The sequence below is a fragment of the Stegastes partitus genome, unplaced genomic scaffold (assembly GCF_000690725.1).
Source record: "Stegastes partitus isolate 25-593 unplaced genomic scaffold, Stegastes_partitus-1.0.2 Scaffold1536, whole genome shotgun sequence".
Classification (NCBI taxonomy): Eukaryota; Metazoa; Chordata; class Actinopteri; family Pomacentridae; genus Stegastes; species Stegastes partitus.
In genome coordinates, this window is record NW_007579267.1 from 1,576 (window position 1) to 20,913 (window position 19,338).

Sequence of the window (19,338 nt, forward strand, 5' to 3'; positions counted from 1 at the left end):
CCCAGAAGGCGGCGGCATCGGGCCGGACAAACCACCCCGGACCTGACAAGAAAAAAAAGAAAATAATAACGCTACGTCACACTCTCGAGCTTGGAGGAGATGGCAATGGTATCGCGAGAGCGGCGACCGCAGCGCTGGATGGCGCTGGTGGGGGCTGGATGCGCCCACGGCTCGCCCTCTCTCCCCGTTAAATCACACGGTAGGGCACGCGATCGGACGGAGACTGGCGGCGACAGCGGCTGTGGTGAGTTACGAAAAAAAGGAAAAAACAACAACAAACAAACCTGCACGCTACGCACTGCACGGGCTCCACCGCGGCGGCTGGAGAGACCGGGAGGACGCGCATGTGACCGCACCGGACAGAGTAGGTGTGTGTTTCTTTAGCCTTTTTACGCGCGTGTGTTTATGTGTGTGTGTGCGCGTGTCAAAGGGGGGGCTCGGCCAGATGTGATCCCCTCCAGATGTGACAGTCTCTGAGGATGGCTGTCTTTTTTTTTCTCCCTTTTCCATCATCATGACTCTCATCAGCAGCAGCAGCAGCAGCAGGGGAAGGATCGCTGCTCCTCTGTCAGCTTTATTATTTCATCAGCTGGTCTTTAAAGCTCCTTTTACGCAGCTGCTTTACGTCCACTTAGACATCCAACAGTGCGTTGGTCCCCACACACTCACAGGTGTATCCGTTCAGGTGCGTGCCACTACGGCTCTCTTCCTGTCCGGTGCTGCGTGCATGCCTCTTCTTCTTGATTTCCGCCAGTGTTTGGTAGACTGTGCGGACTTGTTGATGGATGGACCGAGAGACCGCAGCCTTTTTACCGAGGCGGATTCACGCTCGGCTGTCATCGCTCCCGGGGGGCCTCCAGTGATTTAATGTTGCGGTTTCGATCCGCGTGATTGATGACTTTGGCCCGCATCACCGGCAGCCTACAGCACAGTCACATTATAGAGACGGTGACACAGCCTTCTGCTGCGCACAACACGTGAATGCTGCCCATCCACCCCCCACCCCCCCCAATCTTCATTTCTCCCACAGTCGACATCATCAAGCAGGGGACGGATTGGACCGTACAGTGATCCTAACCTTTACCCTTAACCCCAAAGGCTTCACCCCTTCACCCCATAGTTAACCTTGCAGGCTTTTATCTCCACATTGGAGATAAAAGGTTGCTGGCTGAGCCGGATGAAGCACACCTTCACCTGAGCTCAAATGTCGCCTTGACATTTAAGTTCTCATCAATCTTACTTTTATTTTTGGAGACTCTGGAAGGCAGCACTTGTAGCCCGCTGTGGTTAATACAAGCACGTGCATGAATGTGTGGGCTGGTTTCATGTGGAAAAAACACCAGTTTTTGCTTCTTTATTTGGCAGGAAGTGTTCTAATGTAGAGCGGTGTTTACAGGTAGCGCTGGGATGTTTCACTTTGCTAAGTTTGTCCTCACAGCCTCAGTCGAGTCGCTGCCAGAGAGGCCCCACTGGCGTTATTTTAAATACTCAAACCCATCAGAGCGATTTATGGGATGTCGCGTGGCGCTACGGTGGCAACTCGACACGTGACACGAAGATCCTCAGAGCCGAGGATGAAGATGTCAGGGTTTAACTTTTGGTCTTGGCTCCGTTGTAGGTTGTTTTTCTCGGGCGTTGTTTCTGCTGGAATCCAAACGCTCATGCGTTGGAACAGTTTTGTCTGTTAAACTCAGTAATTGGTTGAAATCCTCCCAGTGTTCCTCTCCAGACGTGTGATCCCGGCTTGTGTCCCCCCCCTCCTCCTCCAGGCTTTTACATATTGTTGACATTTCGGTGGAAGTGTTTCTGCCTCAGTGGCTGCTGTTGGGTCCACATGTGCGGGATTATGGGAGGGTTGAGGTATAAGGAAGGGCAGATTAAACGGAGGATGAAGACGGAGGAGAGGAAAGAAAAGGCACGCTCACGCTGCCCGCCTCCTGTGACCTTTACCATCCGTCGGAGTGCGCTTTCTTTCCTTCTTTTTCCCGTAACTGATCCTCTTTGACATGTAGTTGTTTATTCAATCTAATGTCCCATTTATTCCTCTCCTGTCTCTCTGTTCCTCCCTCCCTGTTCCTTTCTTTCTTTCCTATTTCCAACATCCCTGTTCTATTTATTTTTCCCCCTAATCTCTTTGCCTCTCCTCACTCATTTTCTTGAGTCTTTCCTCTCTTTACTTTCTTTTCCTCTTCTCTGATCTCCTGTTCTTTTTCCTTTCCTTTCCTTTCCTTTCCTTTCCTTTCCTTTCCTTCCCTTTCCTTTCTTTTCTTGTCTATGTCATTCCTTTCCTTTCCTTTCCTTTCTTGTCTTTCTTTTCCTTCCCTTCCCTTCCCTTCCCTTTCTTTTCTTGTCTATTTCATTCCTTTCCTTTCTTATCTTTCCTTTCCTTTCTTGTTTCTTTCTTTCTTTTCCTTTTCTTTCTTGTCTTTCCTTTCCTTTCTTGTCTCTTTCTTTCCTTTCTTGTCTTTCCTTTCCTTTTCTTTCCTTTCCTTTCTTTTCTTGTCTTTTTCATTCCTTTCCTTTCTTATCTTTCCGTTCTTATCTTTCCTTTCCTTTTCTTTTCTTTCTTTCTTTTCCTGTCTTCCTCTTTTGTCGTGTCCTTCCCCACATCCCCTTCCCTTCTCTCCCCCTTCTCTTATTCCTTTCCTCCTCTCGTGTCTCTCCATCACCCCCTAAAACCCTGTTTCTTTTCCTCCTCTCCCTCTCTCTCTCTCTCTCTACTCTGACCCAAACTGTAAAAACCTCACATGATTCCCAGCATGCATCGTAAATAAGGATGGTTATGTAATAGCCTCAATATTAAGCAAATATTCGCCCCTCTTTATATTTTCTACTAATAGGATCGGCTGCGCACATGTGCCACGGTTATAATGGGTTGCATCTAGGTTATGGCGCGCGCGCACGTTTGCGAGCGTGCACGCAATTACACGCGTCTTCTCACATGTAGTATACTTTAATGTTACAGAGTCTGAGCGGGGAAATGACCTTGAAGCTTGCCCAAAATAAAAAAAATAAAAAAGACCGGGCAATGTGCTCACACATGCGGCTGCACGTGTGGCTACTGTATGTTCACACACATTTATAGGTTCTCCATAGATCGTAAGTGGAAAAGATGGGGGGGAGAAAGAGACGCACAGAGGGGAGGATGAACTCTGGGCTCTCCCTATTGTCAACCAGGGCTATTTGAAGTTACACATAACCCAGTTAGAGGGAAACCACTGTGTGTATGTGAGCACATGCATGTGAAGTTTTTTCGGAAACTGAAAGCAAAGAGACAGAGATGAATGGGGCAAGAAGTGGAGAGAGTGAATGGAAAATAGAGGTCAGTGGAAGAAAGTGAGAGACGGAGTGAAGTGAATGGGGAGGGAGAGAAGAAAGTGCAGCCAAAAGGAGAAAGAAAACCGAGCGCACGGTTTGGGAAAGATCAAGTCTTCTTTTCTTTCACGGGGTTATATAAATATACTTCTCGCCTTTATGTTTCCACGAATGGGAGGGAGACAGCGTGAGAGACAGGCCATTGTCCTCGGGGACAGTATCAGATCTTTGTTCGGCTTGCTTGACACTGGCGTCACTGTCACCGACTAAACCCGCAGCACTTACACAGAAAGTGACAGTAAATTCAAATTCCAAAACGGTCTCGTTAGCAGCGTTTTACTTCCATCCAACGCTGAGGTCAGTTTTTGAATTGCGGAATGCATTCCTCACAGCTGGCGGGAATAAACAGGATCATAAAATGGGAAACAAATGGGTGAATTAGACTAATGAGAAGTGGGCAAGATGCTGATCCTCTGAATTGCTTGTTGATGAAGGTCTGAGGATGAAAACAAAGCAGCGTGTGACCTTTGGGTGAGGCGGCTGTTTAGAGGTTAGACAAACTCCACAGAGCCAGAAGGACGTATTTCCGTGCACCTCGCTGCGTGGCTCGGACTTGGCACCTCGGTTAAGATTAAGGGATATTTTTAATGATACAGCATAAGCTTGAAGGTTCATTTTGGTCTGTAGATACAGCAGCTGGCAGAACAGTCTCACCATAAGGCCCATTTAGTAGCTGATTGTTCTGGAGTTTTCAGACATATCGCTCAATCTCACTCTGCAGATGGAGCTTTTCCAGTTCTCATGGAATTGCAAATGGACAGATTTCCAGGCACTGTCAAAGCATTTTTAAAGACTTCTAATTTTTAGTCGCTTTAGAACTTGGTACCTCCATCTGAGGGAGCAGTCGGGTGTCAAAATGCCCAACACCCATGTTGGGCCACGTACTGTGTGGCTGTGTTTTTTGGCCCGTGTCCACATCGTGTGACTCGCAAGTTTGTTCGGTGTTGTACATCAAAAGAGTCACAGAGTCCGAACAAACGTAGGTGGTGGTGGTGGCGGACTCTTATTCAGGAGACTGGGCTTCCGTTCTTGTGTCGGACAATTGCTTTGTTGTGTTTTCAGTTTAGCTTTTGTTTGTGCCACCAGATGACTTTGTTAAGTAGTCGTGGTTTCAGTTTGGGACGTGCGATACAGCTAAAAGATTCATCACATTTGAGCTGATATCCATAATTATTGCTTGTTTGAATTTAACTTTTGAATTTAACCAAGCTACACAAGTAATAATGTTAAAGTTGTGCTGAAGTTCAGGTTCTGACTGGCTGGTGTGGATAACCAGACCAGGACTTGGAGTGAACCCCTACGTCAAGTCCGCCAGCTTTCGGTACAGGTGTAGGTGGACACGGGCCTGGATGTGCTTTTAAACCGCAAAGCCCATGTTACTGGGGCAACCACTGGTTCCCATCATCCACAGACTCCACCAGGGCAGGTCTGCGGGTCTGGTCGAACGTTATGAGAAGCCCAGATGGCAGCGGACGAGTAATGGAAGTAATGGAGGGCGACGGGCCTCCATTATCAAGATATGAATGGGCTGCGTACGAACCAGGAAGGGATTAACGCTCATGTAATCAAACTTTGTGTTATGTGCTTTCATTGGAAATTGCATCGAACACAATTGTAAAAATTCGATTGAACACTTTTCCCTTTTGTGCACTGACCGGGCCTATTGCTGTTGTTTTATTGTCCATTCCTAGTTTTGGTTAAAACACATCTGTGCAAGTGTTAAACACAAAGCTCCAGCTGTTTTCTACACAGCTAAGGTGAAGCATAGCTGCTGCAAAATGTAAATATGTCACAATTTTACAGCCTTTTTTTGTGAAATAACACATTACAACACACGCTCACTGATGGACCTTGTTTGATTGTTGTCAGCCGACAAAAATATCTTTATTAAAGTCTTATTCCGGCGACTCTGTGACCGCAGTTTGAAAAACACTCTTCCCCATTCCAACACGACAATACCACCGTTCACTAAGTGAGGTCCATAAACAAATAGTTTTCCTAGTTTGGTGTGAAGGAACCAAACCAGGCTGCACACAGACCCAACCTCAGCCCCATCCTTTGAGATGGCCGCGATCCAGGCTTCGTCGGCCAACAGTTGCCGACCTCTCTAATGCTCTTGTAGCTGAATGGGAGCAAATCCCTGCAGCCAGGTTCCAAAATGTGGAAAGCCTGAAATCAAAAGAGTGGCGGTAATGGCACCATATTAATGCCCGTGGTTTCAGAAACGAGACGCAGCACAATTCAACATGCGTGTGATGCTCGGTTTTGACCGTATTAGAAGAACGTTTCTTCACTCGAGAAGTTGCGCAATAAATCAAGAAAAAACTAATCAGGAACATGCAGTGTTTCCTTTCCTTTAACTAATTGGCTTTTTATTGTGAAATGCTGAAGAGTTTTACTTTTACAGGCCTCTAAAATCTTTATAAAGAGCAAACAAACTGAAAACATCAGTCTGTGGACTCGTAACTCACAGACATATGCCACCTTGGATGATGGGTTCCAGGTAGAAGCAGCTTTACAGAAAGGGGTCACAGGCCAAAAGGTTTGGGACAAATGTTAAACAACATTTCTTTCCTGATGTGAAACAAAATCCAGTTAGAGAAATCGTACTTGTTTTCAGCTTTTCCAACGTGATGCATCATACTTTGCATACTTGGATGGAAGCAGTTCCAGTTCAAACCACAGTGAACTCGTCCCACAGTGTGACCCATCCCACATAAAATGACCGTGATCGCGTTCCGTCCAAAGCACAGATGGAACGAGCGGAAGAGAAAGTGCAGCTGAGATTAGGAGCGAAAAAACGGAAAGAAACGCTTCATCCGCGCGTCGTACGCCGAGCGCTGATTTGACGGAGCGGCCGAATGACAGACGGATGTGCGGGGATGTTTTTCTCAGAATGTTAACATTAATTGCAGCGATGTGGATCAAAGACGAGGCATCACAGTGCATCAGGGATCAGGCAGGCATCGAGCCATCCTTCAGATTCTGTCCTCAGATAAACTCCTGCAAATCTCCTGCATGCCACTTGATGAGCTCAGGAAAAGTTGGGAAATTGGAGGGAGAGCGAAAGACGAGGGAAGAGTTTTATGATGAAAAGGTGGGACGAGGGAAACGGCGCAAAAGAGGGAGTGAGGCAGGTTTGAGGGAAAACAACACCAACGATATGAAGGCATCACAACAAAGTGTTTACAGGCCATACTGTGGGGGTAAAAACACCAGCAGCAGTCGTAGTTGTTCTAAAAGCAGGACTGACAGCGTGGAACCATAAAACCAGCTGTCTGTCCTCAATGCTCCCAGCTGTGCCCTCGCTGGCTTCTATCGATCCACAAGTAATCATCCGCTGCCACGTTGATGCGCTCGTTCATTCAGATACAAACTGAAAAAGACCATTTTAACATCCGAAGCCATCCCTCTGAAGTTCTGTTAAACCTACCGTCCACGTAACATCTTCCCCTCATCGTTTGACATCACACGTGTACACATTTTGTAATTTGCTGAAGCCACCTGTTATCTCTCATTCTTATAAATTCAAAACAATCTAATGCAATTCTCCATATAATATAGTTCTCGGAATGTTTTTGAGGATAAAGTTGGCGATATTTTATATATTTGAAAAGACCAGAACCAACGATGTCTCTCTGGACCTCCTACCTCAGTGCCATCGCTTTCTTTTTGATAATGCAAATCTTGAAAAACACAAATACTCCTACCAGCGGCAACATTAGTCCTGCTTAGTCTTACCTGTTCTGCAAAATGTGTGTTAACAGCACTTCGGTTGGTTAATTAGTTCTTTGTCGTCTTATGAGTTGTGAAAATGTGAAATAGTTGAAGTAAACTAGATGAACTTGAGAAAACAAGTTCAACAAACTAAAGATATCAGGTTTTATTTATTTATTTATTTGTTCCTTTCATGAAGGTAGACAACATAATTTGTACATAAATGCACTCTACATTTTCAAATCAACACCTCCATGATTGGAAAGGAGCGGAGTTGAATCAGTGAGTCGTATAGACGGCAACACAGACATTACAGAATGGTCTGACTGCACTTAATAGGGAAAATCGTTTGTTTATTCCAGAAATGCCACAGTATCCTAAAAACACACAAAATGAAACCCAGTAAGCAACAAAACCAGAAGCTGAACGTATTACCTTCTACCTGCTACATGCCCATACATCTCATCTTGCTGTTTCTTGTTTACATCAAACATAACTTAAGAAACCCCAACAACACCTTTGTTTTTTTTGTATATTTTCTCAGAGTTGTTCCACAGTTGTGCTCATTTTGCTCATTTGTCCGGACTGTTCCATGAATGTACCCTACAAACCGACTCTTCATGCTGGAATTCCTCTTAGTTTGTAGTTTCCAGTGTTGCTTCTTGTTATCAGGAAGTAATATGTGCTCCGGCTTGTTTGTACTCCTTTAAATCAATCACACCAAACTCACTGGACATGGCTTATGGACGGATGCAGCTTTTTTTTGTTCCTGCAAAATATTGTTAATAATTGTTAAGGTGGAACATCTGCAAGCAGCGAGGCGACAACGGTGATTAAAAAGGCTAATTGGAGCTAATAGGATTGACTACCTGCACAATTCAAAGACTTGGCAACTTGAAACTTTCAGTGTTGTAGGTTGTTGGGTTGTCGTTTCCCACAGTGAAGACGATTTTGAAATCAGATCGTGGAAAAGGAAGAGAAAGCCGATGCCTGTTTTATACCCGCCGTCTACACCTAATGAGTCAGACTACGTTAAAACCACCGACTGATAGAGTGAAAAACATTATGTGGTTATAGTTGCATCTATCAAATGGTTGGATATATATAAGGCAACAAGGAAAAAGTTATTTCTTGAAGTTGATGTATTGGAGGCAGGAAGGGGGAGCGAACATAAGGAGCTCAGTAACTGATAAGGGCCGAGTTGTGAATTCTACACCGCAGGTTCAGAGCGTTTCCAAAAGCAGGTCATGTGGGGTTTTGCGGTGGTTAACGGCGATGAAAAGTGGTCCATGGCAGACAACAGGTGAACCGGCGAAAGGGTCAATGGGTGCCCAAAGCTCATCGATGCGTGCAGGAAGTGAATGCCGCCCTGTGCGGTCTGATCCCACAGAAGAGCTGCTGCACAAATCGCTGAAAACCATAATCCTGGCTATGATAGAGAGGTGTCAGAACACACAGAGCTTCACAGCTTGCTGTGTACGAGGCCGCGAAGCCGCAGAACAGTCACAGTGTCCACGCTGCTGACTCCTGTCCACGTGAGTGCAGAACTGGACCATAAAGTGATGGAAGAAGGTGACCGGGTCGGATGAATCATGTTTTCCTTTACATCATGCGTATGCGTCATTTACCTGGAGAAGGGATGGCAGCAGGATGTACTATGGCTAGAAGGTGAGCCGGTGGAGGGAGAGTGATGCTCTGCTGGGAAATCTTTGGTCCTGCATTCATGTGGATGTTATTGTGACTCGTACCGCTTGTCTTGACTTTGCTGCAGACCGCGTACATCCTTTCATGCCAACAATATTCCCTGAAGGCTGCTTTTAGGTGGATAATACTCTCTGCCACACAGGAATGGTTTGAGGAACACAGCAGAGGTCAAGGTGTTTCCCCAGGTTTCTGTGAGATGGGCTAAAAAAAAACACTTAGACCCCGCCTCACATCTTACAGGACTTAGAGGATCTGCTGCTAACATCTTAACAATACCACAGGACACCTTTGGAGATCATGAGTGTCCATTTCTGGATGGGTCAGAACTGTTCTGGCAGCAGCAGGAAGGCCCACACAATATCAGTCAGTTGGTTTTAATGCTGATTGGTGTTTTTAAAGGCAATTTCCTAAAAAAGCTGTATTTTTCAGAAAATCTCACCAAAACAGAAGCAAATGAGCGATTTTGTCAGGCACTACTTTCAGCGGTGGATTTTTTTTTTTTTGGTTGAGTGTTTTTGCCAGCAGGGTGGCATCTGCATCAATAAACCAAAGTGTCCATCTTCATCAGTATGTGTTTTAATAGATTGTGGACAGCAGTGGAGCTCTAAATTCAGTATATGTGCATTCTGTTATCTCCAAACTTTTCCTTTAACGGCTGGTACGACTTTATGTTAACTTTGAGGCTGTAGTTTGTGGTGTCACTAAGGAGTTGAGTTACTACACAAACCAAACTGCGTCACAAAAGACTGATTTTTCTCGTCACTGAAGTTAGAATTGCTGCATCTTTCCTTTACAGAATTGTATATTTCTCATATCTTGACGCATGTAGTAAACTTTTAAATCATTTGCGTGATGTTAGCCAACGAAGACGAGGCACCCGGTGAAGTCTCAGTCCAACAAAACTACTAAAAAGCTGATGCCTCATAAGTGTTCAACCATGCAGATAAATGAATACATGGTGGATTTATGTGTCCAGGTTTTGGGCAGGTTGTTAATGCTTCGTTCTCCGCGCCTCTAAAATGGTGCCTAATGGAGTTTTAGTCGTGCTGTTCACAGTTTGGAAAAGTGAGTCACATGCAGTCGATAGTTTTCATCGATTATTTCTTAAGCACAAAGTAGATCCATTAGAAACTGTTGACGCAGATGTCTGTGGATTATGCAGCATAATCAGACGACACGTTTCTATTAATTCCGGTCCCCTTAACCGTGGCGGAGATCTCAGAACTTGACTGCTGAAGAAGTCGAGCGCTCGCTTGCCTCCTCCTCAGAGCCGAGCTGATTTCCACGAGGTCACAAGACGAGGCCACACAGCCCACCGAGCGTCTGGACGTACAGCCAGCGTCCTCACCTCCACGTGGAAAATCTGTTCCATGTGTGAACGCCGTCATGGCTGCATCCACAGGTTCCTGGTCTCCTTATGTCTGCCAGCGCGGGGTCAGGGAGTTTGATTGACTTGTGCCTTGACTCACTCTGGCTTCCAGGAAGTCTCCACCATCAATACACATCATCATCATCACCACTCGCCAGCGCCGTGCGCGAGTGCAGGCGTGTTTGTTGTGCGCTTTTTTGTTTTTTTGCTTTTTTTTTTTTTCCCCCTCCTTCCTCAACCAGTGCAGCACAGTGTGTCTCTCTGTTAAATCACATGGTTCGGCTTTTCCCCCGCGTGCCTGCTGCTTGGCCTATTTCCATGGTAACTAGCCGAAGATGTGGGGACACACACGGGTACGTATGCGCACACACACACACACACACGCCACATAAACAGCGCTTGTGCGAAGGTTTGCCAGAGCGCTATTTCTCGGTTGTGTGTGGCTGTAGGGTGCAGTCGGAGAGAGGATGTGTGATCACACACTCCACACAGGCTCAGCGGGAGACACACACACACACACACACACACACACACACACATACGCACACTGTATGCTGAGACAGAAGCTCAGGATGCTGTGCTGTGGAGGAAAAATGGCACACAGGGCCATGCCAGCCAAATCCCTTTATAAATCCTCTGGCAATTTGGATTTGTTTGTTACCGGATGAACGTATATGTGATAGATGGGCCGATAGGTTTGTCAGTCGGACTGTGTGACGAGTGCATGAAGTGACATTGCAACGCCTAACAGTTGCATAATGTTTCCTTCCACATTTGCTCTGATGCATTTCACTCGCCATCCCTCGTCACGATGCCCCCCCCCTTCTCCCCGCTGTACCTCCATCCCACCCCCTCATCACCCCATCGCGCCGCCCCGTCCCATGTGGCGATCACCATAGCGACAGCCCACGCTGCTCACCTGCTCGCCGCAGCATCCCCGCGCCCTCTGGCCTTTCTCCAAGCGGGGGGTGTGTGCTGTGGCGGTAACGCAACCCGGCAATCAGGCGAGGGAGCTATGCCAAAAGTGGGGGAAACTATAGGAGGGAAGGAGGGAGGGGGCACTGCGGATCTGCTAGCTACTGCCCTGTGGTGTTATGCAACTTCATGTACACACACCCACGCAAAGATATTGTAGGGTGACAAACACACACACACACAGACTGCCTCTTTTTTTGTTTTTTTATCATCTCATACACACATTCAGAAGCAGCATAGTAGTTCTTGAACCGGCATAAGCTCCAGATAATGTCCCCCTAAGTACTGATTATGAAATGACATAACAGATTTCTCTGAGCGTTTCCTGTGTCATGTCGCTGATGCAATGTTACCCTCGTTGACATTGTTGTGGTTCATTGCATGACATGTTTACATTTAAAGATGCTGCAGTTGATTTTAGGCCACTGGGTGGCAGCAAATCATCCAGACACCCTACCACCACATTAACAACTTTAAAAGGTGTTACAGCTGCTAATATGGGCCATCAGTTGTGTACAGACATGCAGCAGACGGGGAGCGATGTTCCTTTGGAGTCGTGTTTCTGTCAACCTGTAAAAATCAAATATTCACTCTCCTTTTAGCTCTGTTTTGGGTCTCCACCAACTCAGTGAATTCTGTCCCTTTAGCTGCTAAATGCTCAACTATCTTTAGGTAGATGCTGACTTTGCTTCCTGTTTGTTGCGGCTGGTGATCAGAAGGTAACAGGGTTTGAAACAAAAGCTTAAAGACATAAAGCTGCAGTTTGGCTATTAGTGACCCTTTCACATTGCATATAATAATAATGAATTACGACTGGTTCAGTATTGGTGTGCCTAGATTTTTGGCAAAGCAGTGCTATGAGTATCTGTAAGTCATTGCTTATGTTCTCGTACCCTATTGTAAGTCAACCACACTTTTAGGATCACCAAGTGCAATAATGCAACCACTGAACTCTGACCTCAGTCTCCACCAGCTGAGCATTATCTATCAACTTTTATTTGCTTGAAGTCCCCCGTATGTCACTATTAATATCAATGGGATAACCAACATTTCCTCCCAAAGCTTATACGGCTGGTAAAGCTACATAGCAGCCATCTGTCAAGAACTCCCAATCAAAAGTGGTGCAAACACCAGGGACTGCAACGTCTAGTCCTTTCAATGAACCATCTCAATATGTCTGTGTAGATTCTCGGTCATCCTGGTCAGAGCGACCAAACTGCCCTTTTTGGTCCTTGAACATGTTCCACCTTTCATCCAAGAGGCTTCTTCAGTTCTGTTTGACTGATATTGAGTCCCAGATATGTATTGTCACCCCTAAATCTTATTCATTATTAATGGTTTATGGTGGTGAAACTTTCTCAAGATTGCGTTCAGTACCTGATAAATGGTGTCGTCGACTGCCTCCTTGTAAACTGAAACAACTCTGTCTAAGCTTATCCGGTACTTATAATACAGTCTTGAGATCTGTCACCACCGTTAGACTCACATGCCTTCAGGTGTGGAAACTGCCAGGTGAGGGGTGATGTAAGATGTTCAAACTTTCTAAAGCAAGATCTCCAGACTGCATTGTAAGTACCTGATAAGTGGTGTCATGGACCCCCTTCCCTGTTTGTATGTTAAACTAGAACAACAATCTCTCAACTTATCAGGTACTTAGGATGCAGTCTTGAGATCCCTCTAGAGAAAATTCCACCACCAATAACATCTTGACTCATACAAGAGTTTTCAAAATATACAAGAATAAAACCAAACATGATAAGTCCACAATAAAAAAACAACACTGAACTTTCATCGATTTGACTACAAACATCCCAGTCTTGCCTCCATGTCCTCCATGTGTCTCAGATGTAGCTCGTGTTGATTTCGGTTTCCCACCTGACAGTTTCACAACCATTCACATGTTGAGGCATCTGAGTCTTGGGTTGTTAATGAGCCATGAGCTGCGTCAGTCGGTGGTGACGATAACTACCCGAGACTCATTCAGTTAGAACTGACGGGACCTCATGGATGAAAAGAATCTAAACGAGAACTCTGGTTGTCTTATATTTATGAATTCACAATACATCATACGGTGTATATACAATAACAGCTCAAAACCTGTGTTTTTTTGGGGGGCTTTTAGTACCTCTGTTGTACCTGTTGGTATAAACCAGCTGAGTGTGTTTGTTGCTCGTTGCTTTGTGTGCGTAATCCTAACAGGTTGGTCTTTGTGTCTTGCAGGCGAAGTGAAAGAAGAGAAGAAAGCATCGAAGGAGTCCCCACATGGGAGCAACAGTGCTGTCTAATCCACTTTTATCTGACAGAATCTGCCAAAGGACGCTTTGGAAACGCTCTCATGTCTTCAGACACAAACTGCTAAATCCAAGGAGCTAAAAACAGAAAGACAAAAAAGCCAACCGCTGGCTGTTCCAAGTGGACAGATTTTAAAGTAAAAACACGGCTGGAGAGGGGGAGGATTGTATGGTTGCCAAATCCCCCTCCGAGACACACCGCATCTTCTCAATCTACGGCTGCCGCCTCTCTCCTCGTCCTCCTTCCATCTCCCCGTCCTCCTCCGCCGCTCTTCCCTCATTCTCCCTCGTTCTCTCTCATGGGAGTGACATAGAGGCCGTCGCCCGGTCTGCTGCCCCGCCCCTTCTCCGCCTCGCCGTGGAAACAGGGGCGTCCAGGTAGTGATGTCGTGGAAGAGGAACTACTTTGCGTCAGGCGGTGGAGCAGCAGGCGGGGTGCAGGGGCTGGTGACCCCGAGAACCATGACCTCCATCGCACCCAGCAAAGGCCTGAGCAACGAGCCGGGACAGAACAGCTGCTTCCTCAACAGCGCTCTGCAGGTCAGTTGGATCGGCGCACATGAATTCAGCGCAATCAGACAGCATTAGGGGACTAACATGTTTTTCATTTCGCTGACATTTTGAGGTCCGTGTCGCGGTCTTGGCTGGACGAGTTGGTCACCTGATCTCAGTCCACCCACTCGGGTCACTAATTTGTTTTTTAGCTTATATCGGGTGTGTTTACCCGAAGCATGGAAGGAAAGCATCACACTCTTAATTCAAAGCTTTTTATTGGCAGTTTTGTTTACTTCTAAAATATCTGCAGTATTTGGAGACAATTTTGTGATTTTATGAGCCCACGCTTGCTGAAGACCAGGTTAGGAAGCGCCTGGAACGTGTTGCTGCAGCCTAGAAATGCTGTCTGTGAGGCTTTGGTGGTAAAAATATGAAATATAGGGACTTGATTAGGCTTTCTGTCGCTGTTTGCTTTGCCGCTTACTTTTCCCTAAAACATTGAGATGCAAAAACGGCTGCAGTTTTTACACTCGTGATGTATTATGGATGTAAACACCTTCATACAATACGATAAAGAAGTAGGTCACTGTCCAGACACTTTATGCCATGATAGAAATACAGCCGGGACAATCGTCTTCATAGTACTTACTGAGAAATTTTAAAAGTTTTAGAGTTTGTGCTTGTGTGTTATTGCCGACTAAGGTAGCTCTCACTTCCTATTATAAAAGCTGCTGGTTTGGAAAGCATGTTTTCTTTTAAATCTCACCAAGATTACAACAAATATCAGAGCTCCTAACTGTAAAAACAGCTAAAAATCATCAGCTTTCCCATGTTTTTTTTGTTTTTTTGAACCACTCGTGCAGTTCTGTCGGGAAAACGAACCAAATCTCAGCTTCAAATTGTGATATTTCATCAACGCTTTTAAAAATTCATCAAAAATAAACAGTTTTCGTCGACCAGATGCTGCAAACAACTGAATGTTTTTGCACTTCTTTGCAAAACAGGACTCAGCTGTAACCATCAGATAAATGGATAAGGGACTTTTTGGTTGAATTAGGCTGAACTGCAGGCCGTGTTTACTCAGTGCAGATAGGAAAGGTATAAAAACTGATTAAAAACATGGCATCTTTACAGCATGTAGAGGCTGTAGAGCGTTAGTAACACCTGTTGGAGCCACGGAAACATGTTGTGCATGTTGATTAAAACCCACAATCGAGGAAGTTTGCACGTCATGGCTTCTTTTTTGAATGAGTCATGGTTTTCTAACTGTGCTGCTGTTTCCATAGAGGTGCACAACTTTACATGACAGCGAGTAAAAACGCTCAGAAGCTGCTTGATGAAGACGTCGTGTGTGATTTGCACTAAATGCACATTTTCATGCACCCACAATTCACCAGCCTCCCCCCCTCCACCCTCCTCCACCCTCACACTGCAGTAAATTGCTATTAAAGCGTGACAGGGATGAGATTAGCACCATATTAACGGGTGTTTGCGTGTTTCGGTGGGCTTTGGCAGCGGCGGCTGTCTGTCCTCGGTGGCGTGGACGTCCAGTCCGTGTGTGGAGATGCTCACACTGCACTGCTGCTGCTGCTGCTGCTGCTGCATCTTCATCTTCTTTCTCTCTTCAACACACACACAAAGACTCTCTTCCCTCCTCCCAAGACTTCCAGCTGGCACAAACATACCTACACACACATAAATGCCTCTCGACTACTGGCTTGAAAGAGAGAGAGAGGGAGGGCGAGGGAGAGAAAAGAGGAAGAAGGGAGCGAGGTTGGAGTAAGCCGAGGAGGGAGGGAGGGCGACGGGGCAGAAGCTTAGGGAGAGTCGAGCTGAGCGGAGGGTCGGATGCGAAGAGGAAAAGTTGCTGAAGGAGGAGAAGAGAAGAAAGAGGGATGAGGAGTATACAGTATGAGAAAACAGAGGAGAAGACTAAAGGGGACACTGCTGGGAGGAAGAGAGGAACTAAAGAGTCCAGCAAGGTAAGAGGAGGAAAAAAAGAAAGAAAGACAGAAAGGGCGCTCGTGAGGAGAGGAAGGATGAAAGATAAAAGAGGCAAGGCAAGGAGAGATGAAAAGACAAAGTCAAGGACGCCAAGTTTTTATTTGTGAAACCAAGAAAAGCTGCTTCGGCAAAGGCGTGCGGAGCGGCGGCGGCGGCGGCGGTGGCGGGAGAAGTGGGCCACTTCAAGGACACACATGTGCTCACACATGCGCACACACACAGAGGAGAGAGGATGCTGAGCAGGACACAGATGAGTGAGGATAAACGGAGGGAGCGTTAAAGAACTGAGCTGCATTTGGCAGTGCGTTACTCTGTGTGTGTGTGTGTGTGTGTGTGTGTGTGTGTGTGTGTGTGTGTACTGATATTTGCTGGTATGTGTGTGTGAGCAATAAGATGTCAAAGTTGAGGCTTAGGACCGACTTGCTGAATTTGCAGTTAAGCTGCAGCTGGACGTGGCTTTTTTTGTGCAGGTTATCTTGTTCTTTGGGTTTATTGAATGGGAAACATGTTAAATAGTGAAAAAGGCTCATCGCAGCGTCTAAGGACTGCGGTAGCATCTTAAAATTACACGTTTTGTTTGTGGAAAATCCCCAAAAAGCATAAAATGATTCCCACTGTGCGCCGGAAGCGTCACGTATTTTGGGATTTTTCTTTCTAACTCACTTTTTCGCGATTTATAAGCTTTAATAAAATTACAGCCAACTATCAATTGAGCAGCAGCCATCAGCCAGCGAGAAGGTTCTGCTCTGCCTACTGTGTAATGCTCCACTACCAGAGCATTGACAGTAAGTGAAATACTCTCTCCTGCCCCTAAGGGCCCCCTGGGCGAGAAAGTTAACCCCCCGCTGCTGCAGTGGAGCCGCTGTGTGGCTTCAGCAGCAGCAGCAGCAGCAGCTTGTTCTGGGTGGATTTGTGTAATTTAAGGGGAGAGAATTAAAGGTGCTTTGAGGTAAAGTGTATGTACACGCTCAGCAACTTTCCAGTGTGTAAACACAGGTGAAAATAAAATAGCTGAAGGAGGTGCTGGCTGTGATGAAGCAGAAACACATGACTTCACTCATCAGGCGGCAGCGTGTGTGTAGATGTGTGTGTGTGTGTAGGTGTGTATGTGTGAGGTGTAGATGTGTGTGTGTGTGTGTGTGTGTGTGTGAGGTGCAGCAGTAAGAAAGAAGCGACACCTCATTCATTTCTACTTGCACATGAGAGCGAGTTTAAGATGGTAAACATTCGGTGTTCTCTGCAGGGTTCTGAAACTAATTGAGAAGTTTAACAACAGTTTGCATTCATGTGCGTATGTTTGCGTTGGTTTCCAAGCAGTTACGCAGACGAGGACCATTAGGAATCCTGGTGCTGGATCTGTGTTGCATCGACTGAAGACGAGCAGGATGCTCTGAAGTCACGAGCTGCACTCTCTCCTGCAGTGAGTTTAGCACAGCGAGACGGTTCAGCTGTGATTCTGACTCCTCGCAGAACATTAATTCTTTGGGTCAGAAGATCGACGTGATTTTCACTCCACGGTGTTTGCGTGATTCCAGCTGGTGGGCGGCACTGCAGTGGAATTAACATTCATTTTCTGGGCAGCGAATGTCGGCATTGATGTGTTCGTTAGAGACGCTCACATTAGAGCTTCCTAACGGGGGAGAGCAGGGCCACGGAGCTCGCCTCAGAACATCATCACGTTTTAAATTTTTCATAAGTAATCCAGTGATAGTTGTTCCTACATCCGCGGGTGTGCAGCAAACAGAGGCTAATAGCGAATTCAGCACACTTTTAATGGTGCCAATTATGCATTAATATTGATAGTGCAACATGGAAGAAAACAAACATTACTCAGCACGTCCTATTAGCGGGCGTCTGTGAGCATAAAGGCGCATTAAAGCCGAGTAAATTTAACTCTGAACCGCAAGCAGTTTCTGGGTTTTTGGGTTTTTTTTTGCTTCTGTCATATTTTTACTCACTGTGAGCTCTTTTTTTTTTTTTTTACTGCAGTATCAAGTCCTGCACCTCTATGGAAACAGCACAAGCATGACTAGAGGCAGAGAGAGCTCAGAAATGTCTTTTGTGCAGTACGACAAAGTCACAATGCCATGAATCAAAAAAAGAAAAAGTTAGTTTCTTATTTCATTTACAAAAATTAGAAAAACCTGCAATCGACGTGTGTGATATTTTACCAAGTGCCCACAGCTGTTACCAACCCTGGGAAAAAAGCTACGTACTGTGGATGTTTTACGACTTTGAGACTGAATTTGTTTACATATTTGTCCCTTATTTACTCCGTGTAAACACATCCTGCAGTCCAGTCCGAGTCCTGCCAACAAGTTCAGATGTTGTCATGCGATAAGAGCAGAACTTTGAGTTTATTACAGACTCTGGTCAATGCGCAGAGTTTATTTTTAGCATTAATTTAAATGTAGAATAAAGCACCTCTGAGGAAATATCCCGATTTTAAGCTGTGATTTTGTTCTGATGAAGCAAATCATTACTTCAAAAAATGCCAAAAAGTTGAAAATTTAACAGCTCTGGCTCTGATAAATGGTGAAATTTGGGCGATTTAAAAAAAAAAGATAACATGCTTTTCGCGCCCACTGGCAGGTTTGAGGTCTAAAGGGTTTAAGGACCAAAGAAAACATGGAGTCGGTGTGGAGGTCAGATCATAAGAGCTGAGAAAACGCCGAGAACAGGGAGGGAAGAGCAGATATGCCGGGAAATTTCTGGGCCTCTTTCGGTGTCAAATGTCACAATAAGAAAACGTAGATGTGGATCGATAATAATCCTGCGTGCTGGCTCGCTGTCACGCCGCCGCGGCTTCCTGGACGCTGGAGTTAATGTCAGTAGCAGCATCTGCATTTCCAACCAAGTCACAGATGACAGAAGTCAGAAGTGCAGAAATTTTAGGAACCGGAGACAGAAAGAGGCGGCATTAGCACATGTGGACACTAGAACAGGAGGATGCATGGAGGCTTTAGGATTTAGGTTCTAAAGGCCTCACTGTTGTCTGTATTAAATCATATTGAGAACTGGTTTGGGTTTAGTTGAGCTTAGTGAGCTGATACTGACCTGGATTCAGCTCAGTGTGAAACTGATGATGCTGCATTAATGTGTGTGTCTTGTTTATAGAAGATCTGTTTCTTTCATTCATCTGTGAACATGTTTATGGTTTTATTTGCCAAAAACGTCCATTTAACGTTTGCACGTTTGTACCTTTTTCGAATGACAAGCACCAGTTTAGTCGTTACTGAGATCTTTATTTGTTTATATCGAGCTTCTCAGACAAAACTCATGCAAAAACAAATAGTTTGACATTTACGACTTCAGACCATTAACAAGGCACTAATCACAAACCTTCATAGTGCAAATTACCAAAGAAAAACAAGCTTCAAATTAGTCACGCGTATGAGAGAGTTTTAC

General features: G+C 45.5%; 1 protein-coding gene across 1 annotated transcript in view; it reads left to right on the forward strand.

Moving 5' to 3' along the window:
• Positions 1 to 269: 269 nt before the first annotated feature.
• Positions 270 to 19,338, forward strand: part of usp54b (ubiquitin specific peptidase 54b) — a 67,802-nt gene continuing 48,733 nt past the window's right edge. Inside the window, exons 1-2 of the mRNA XM_008300407.1 lie at positions 270 to 368; positions 13,361 to 13,971. Of these exons, the coding sequence (XP_008298629.1) occupies positions 13,816 to 13,971 (156 nt within the window). The 5' untranslated portion in view covers positions 270 to 368; positions 13,361 to 13,815. The remainder of the gene's footprint in view (positions 369 to 13,360; positions 13,972 to 19,338) is intronic.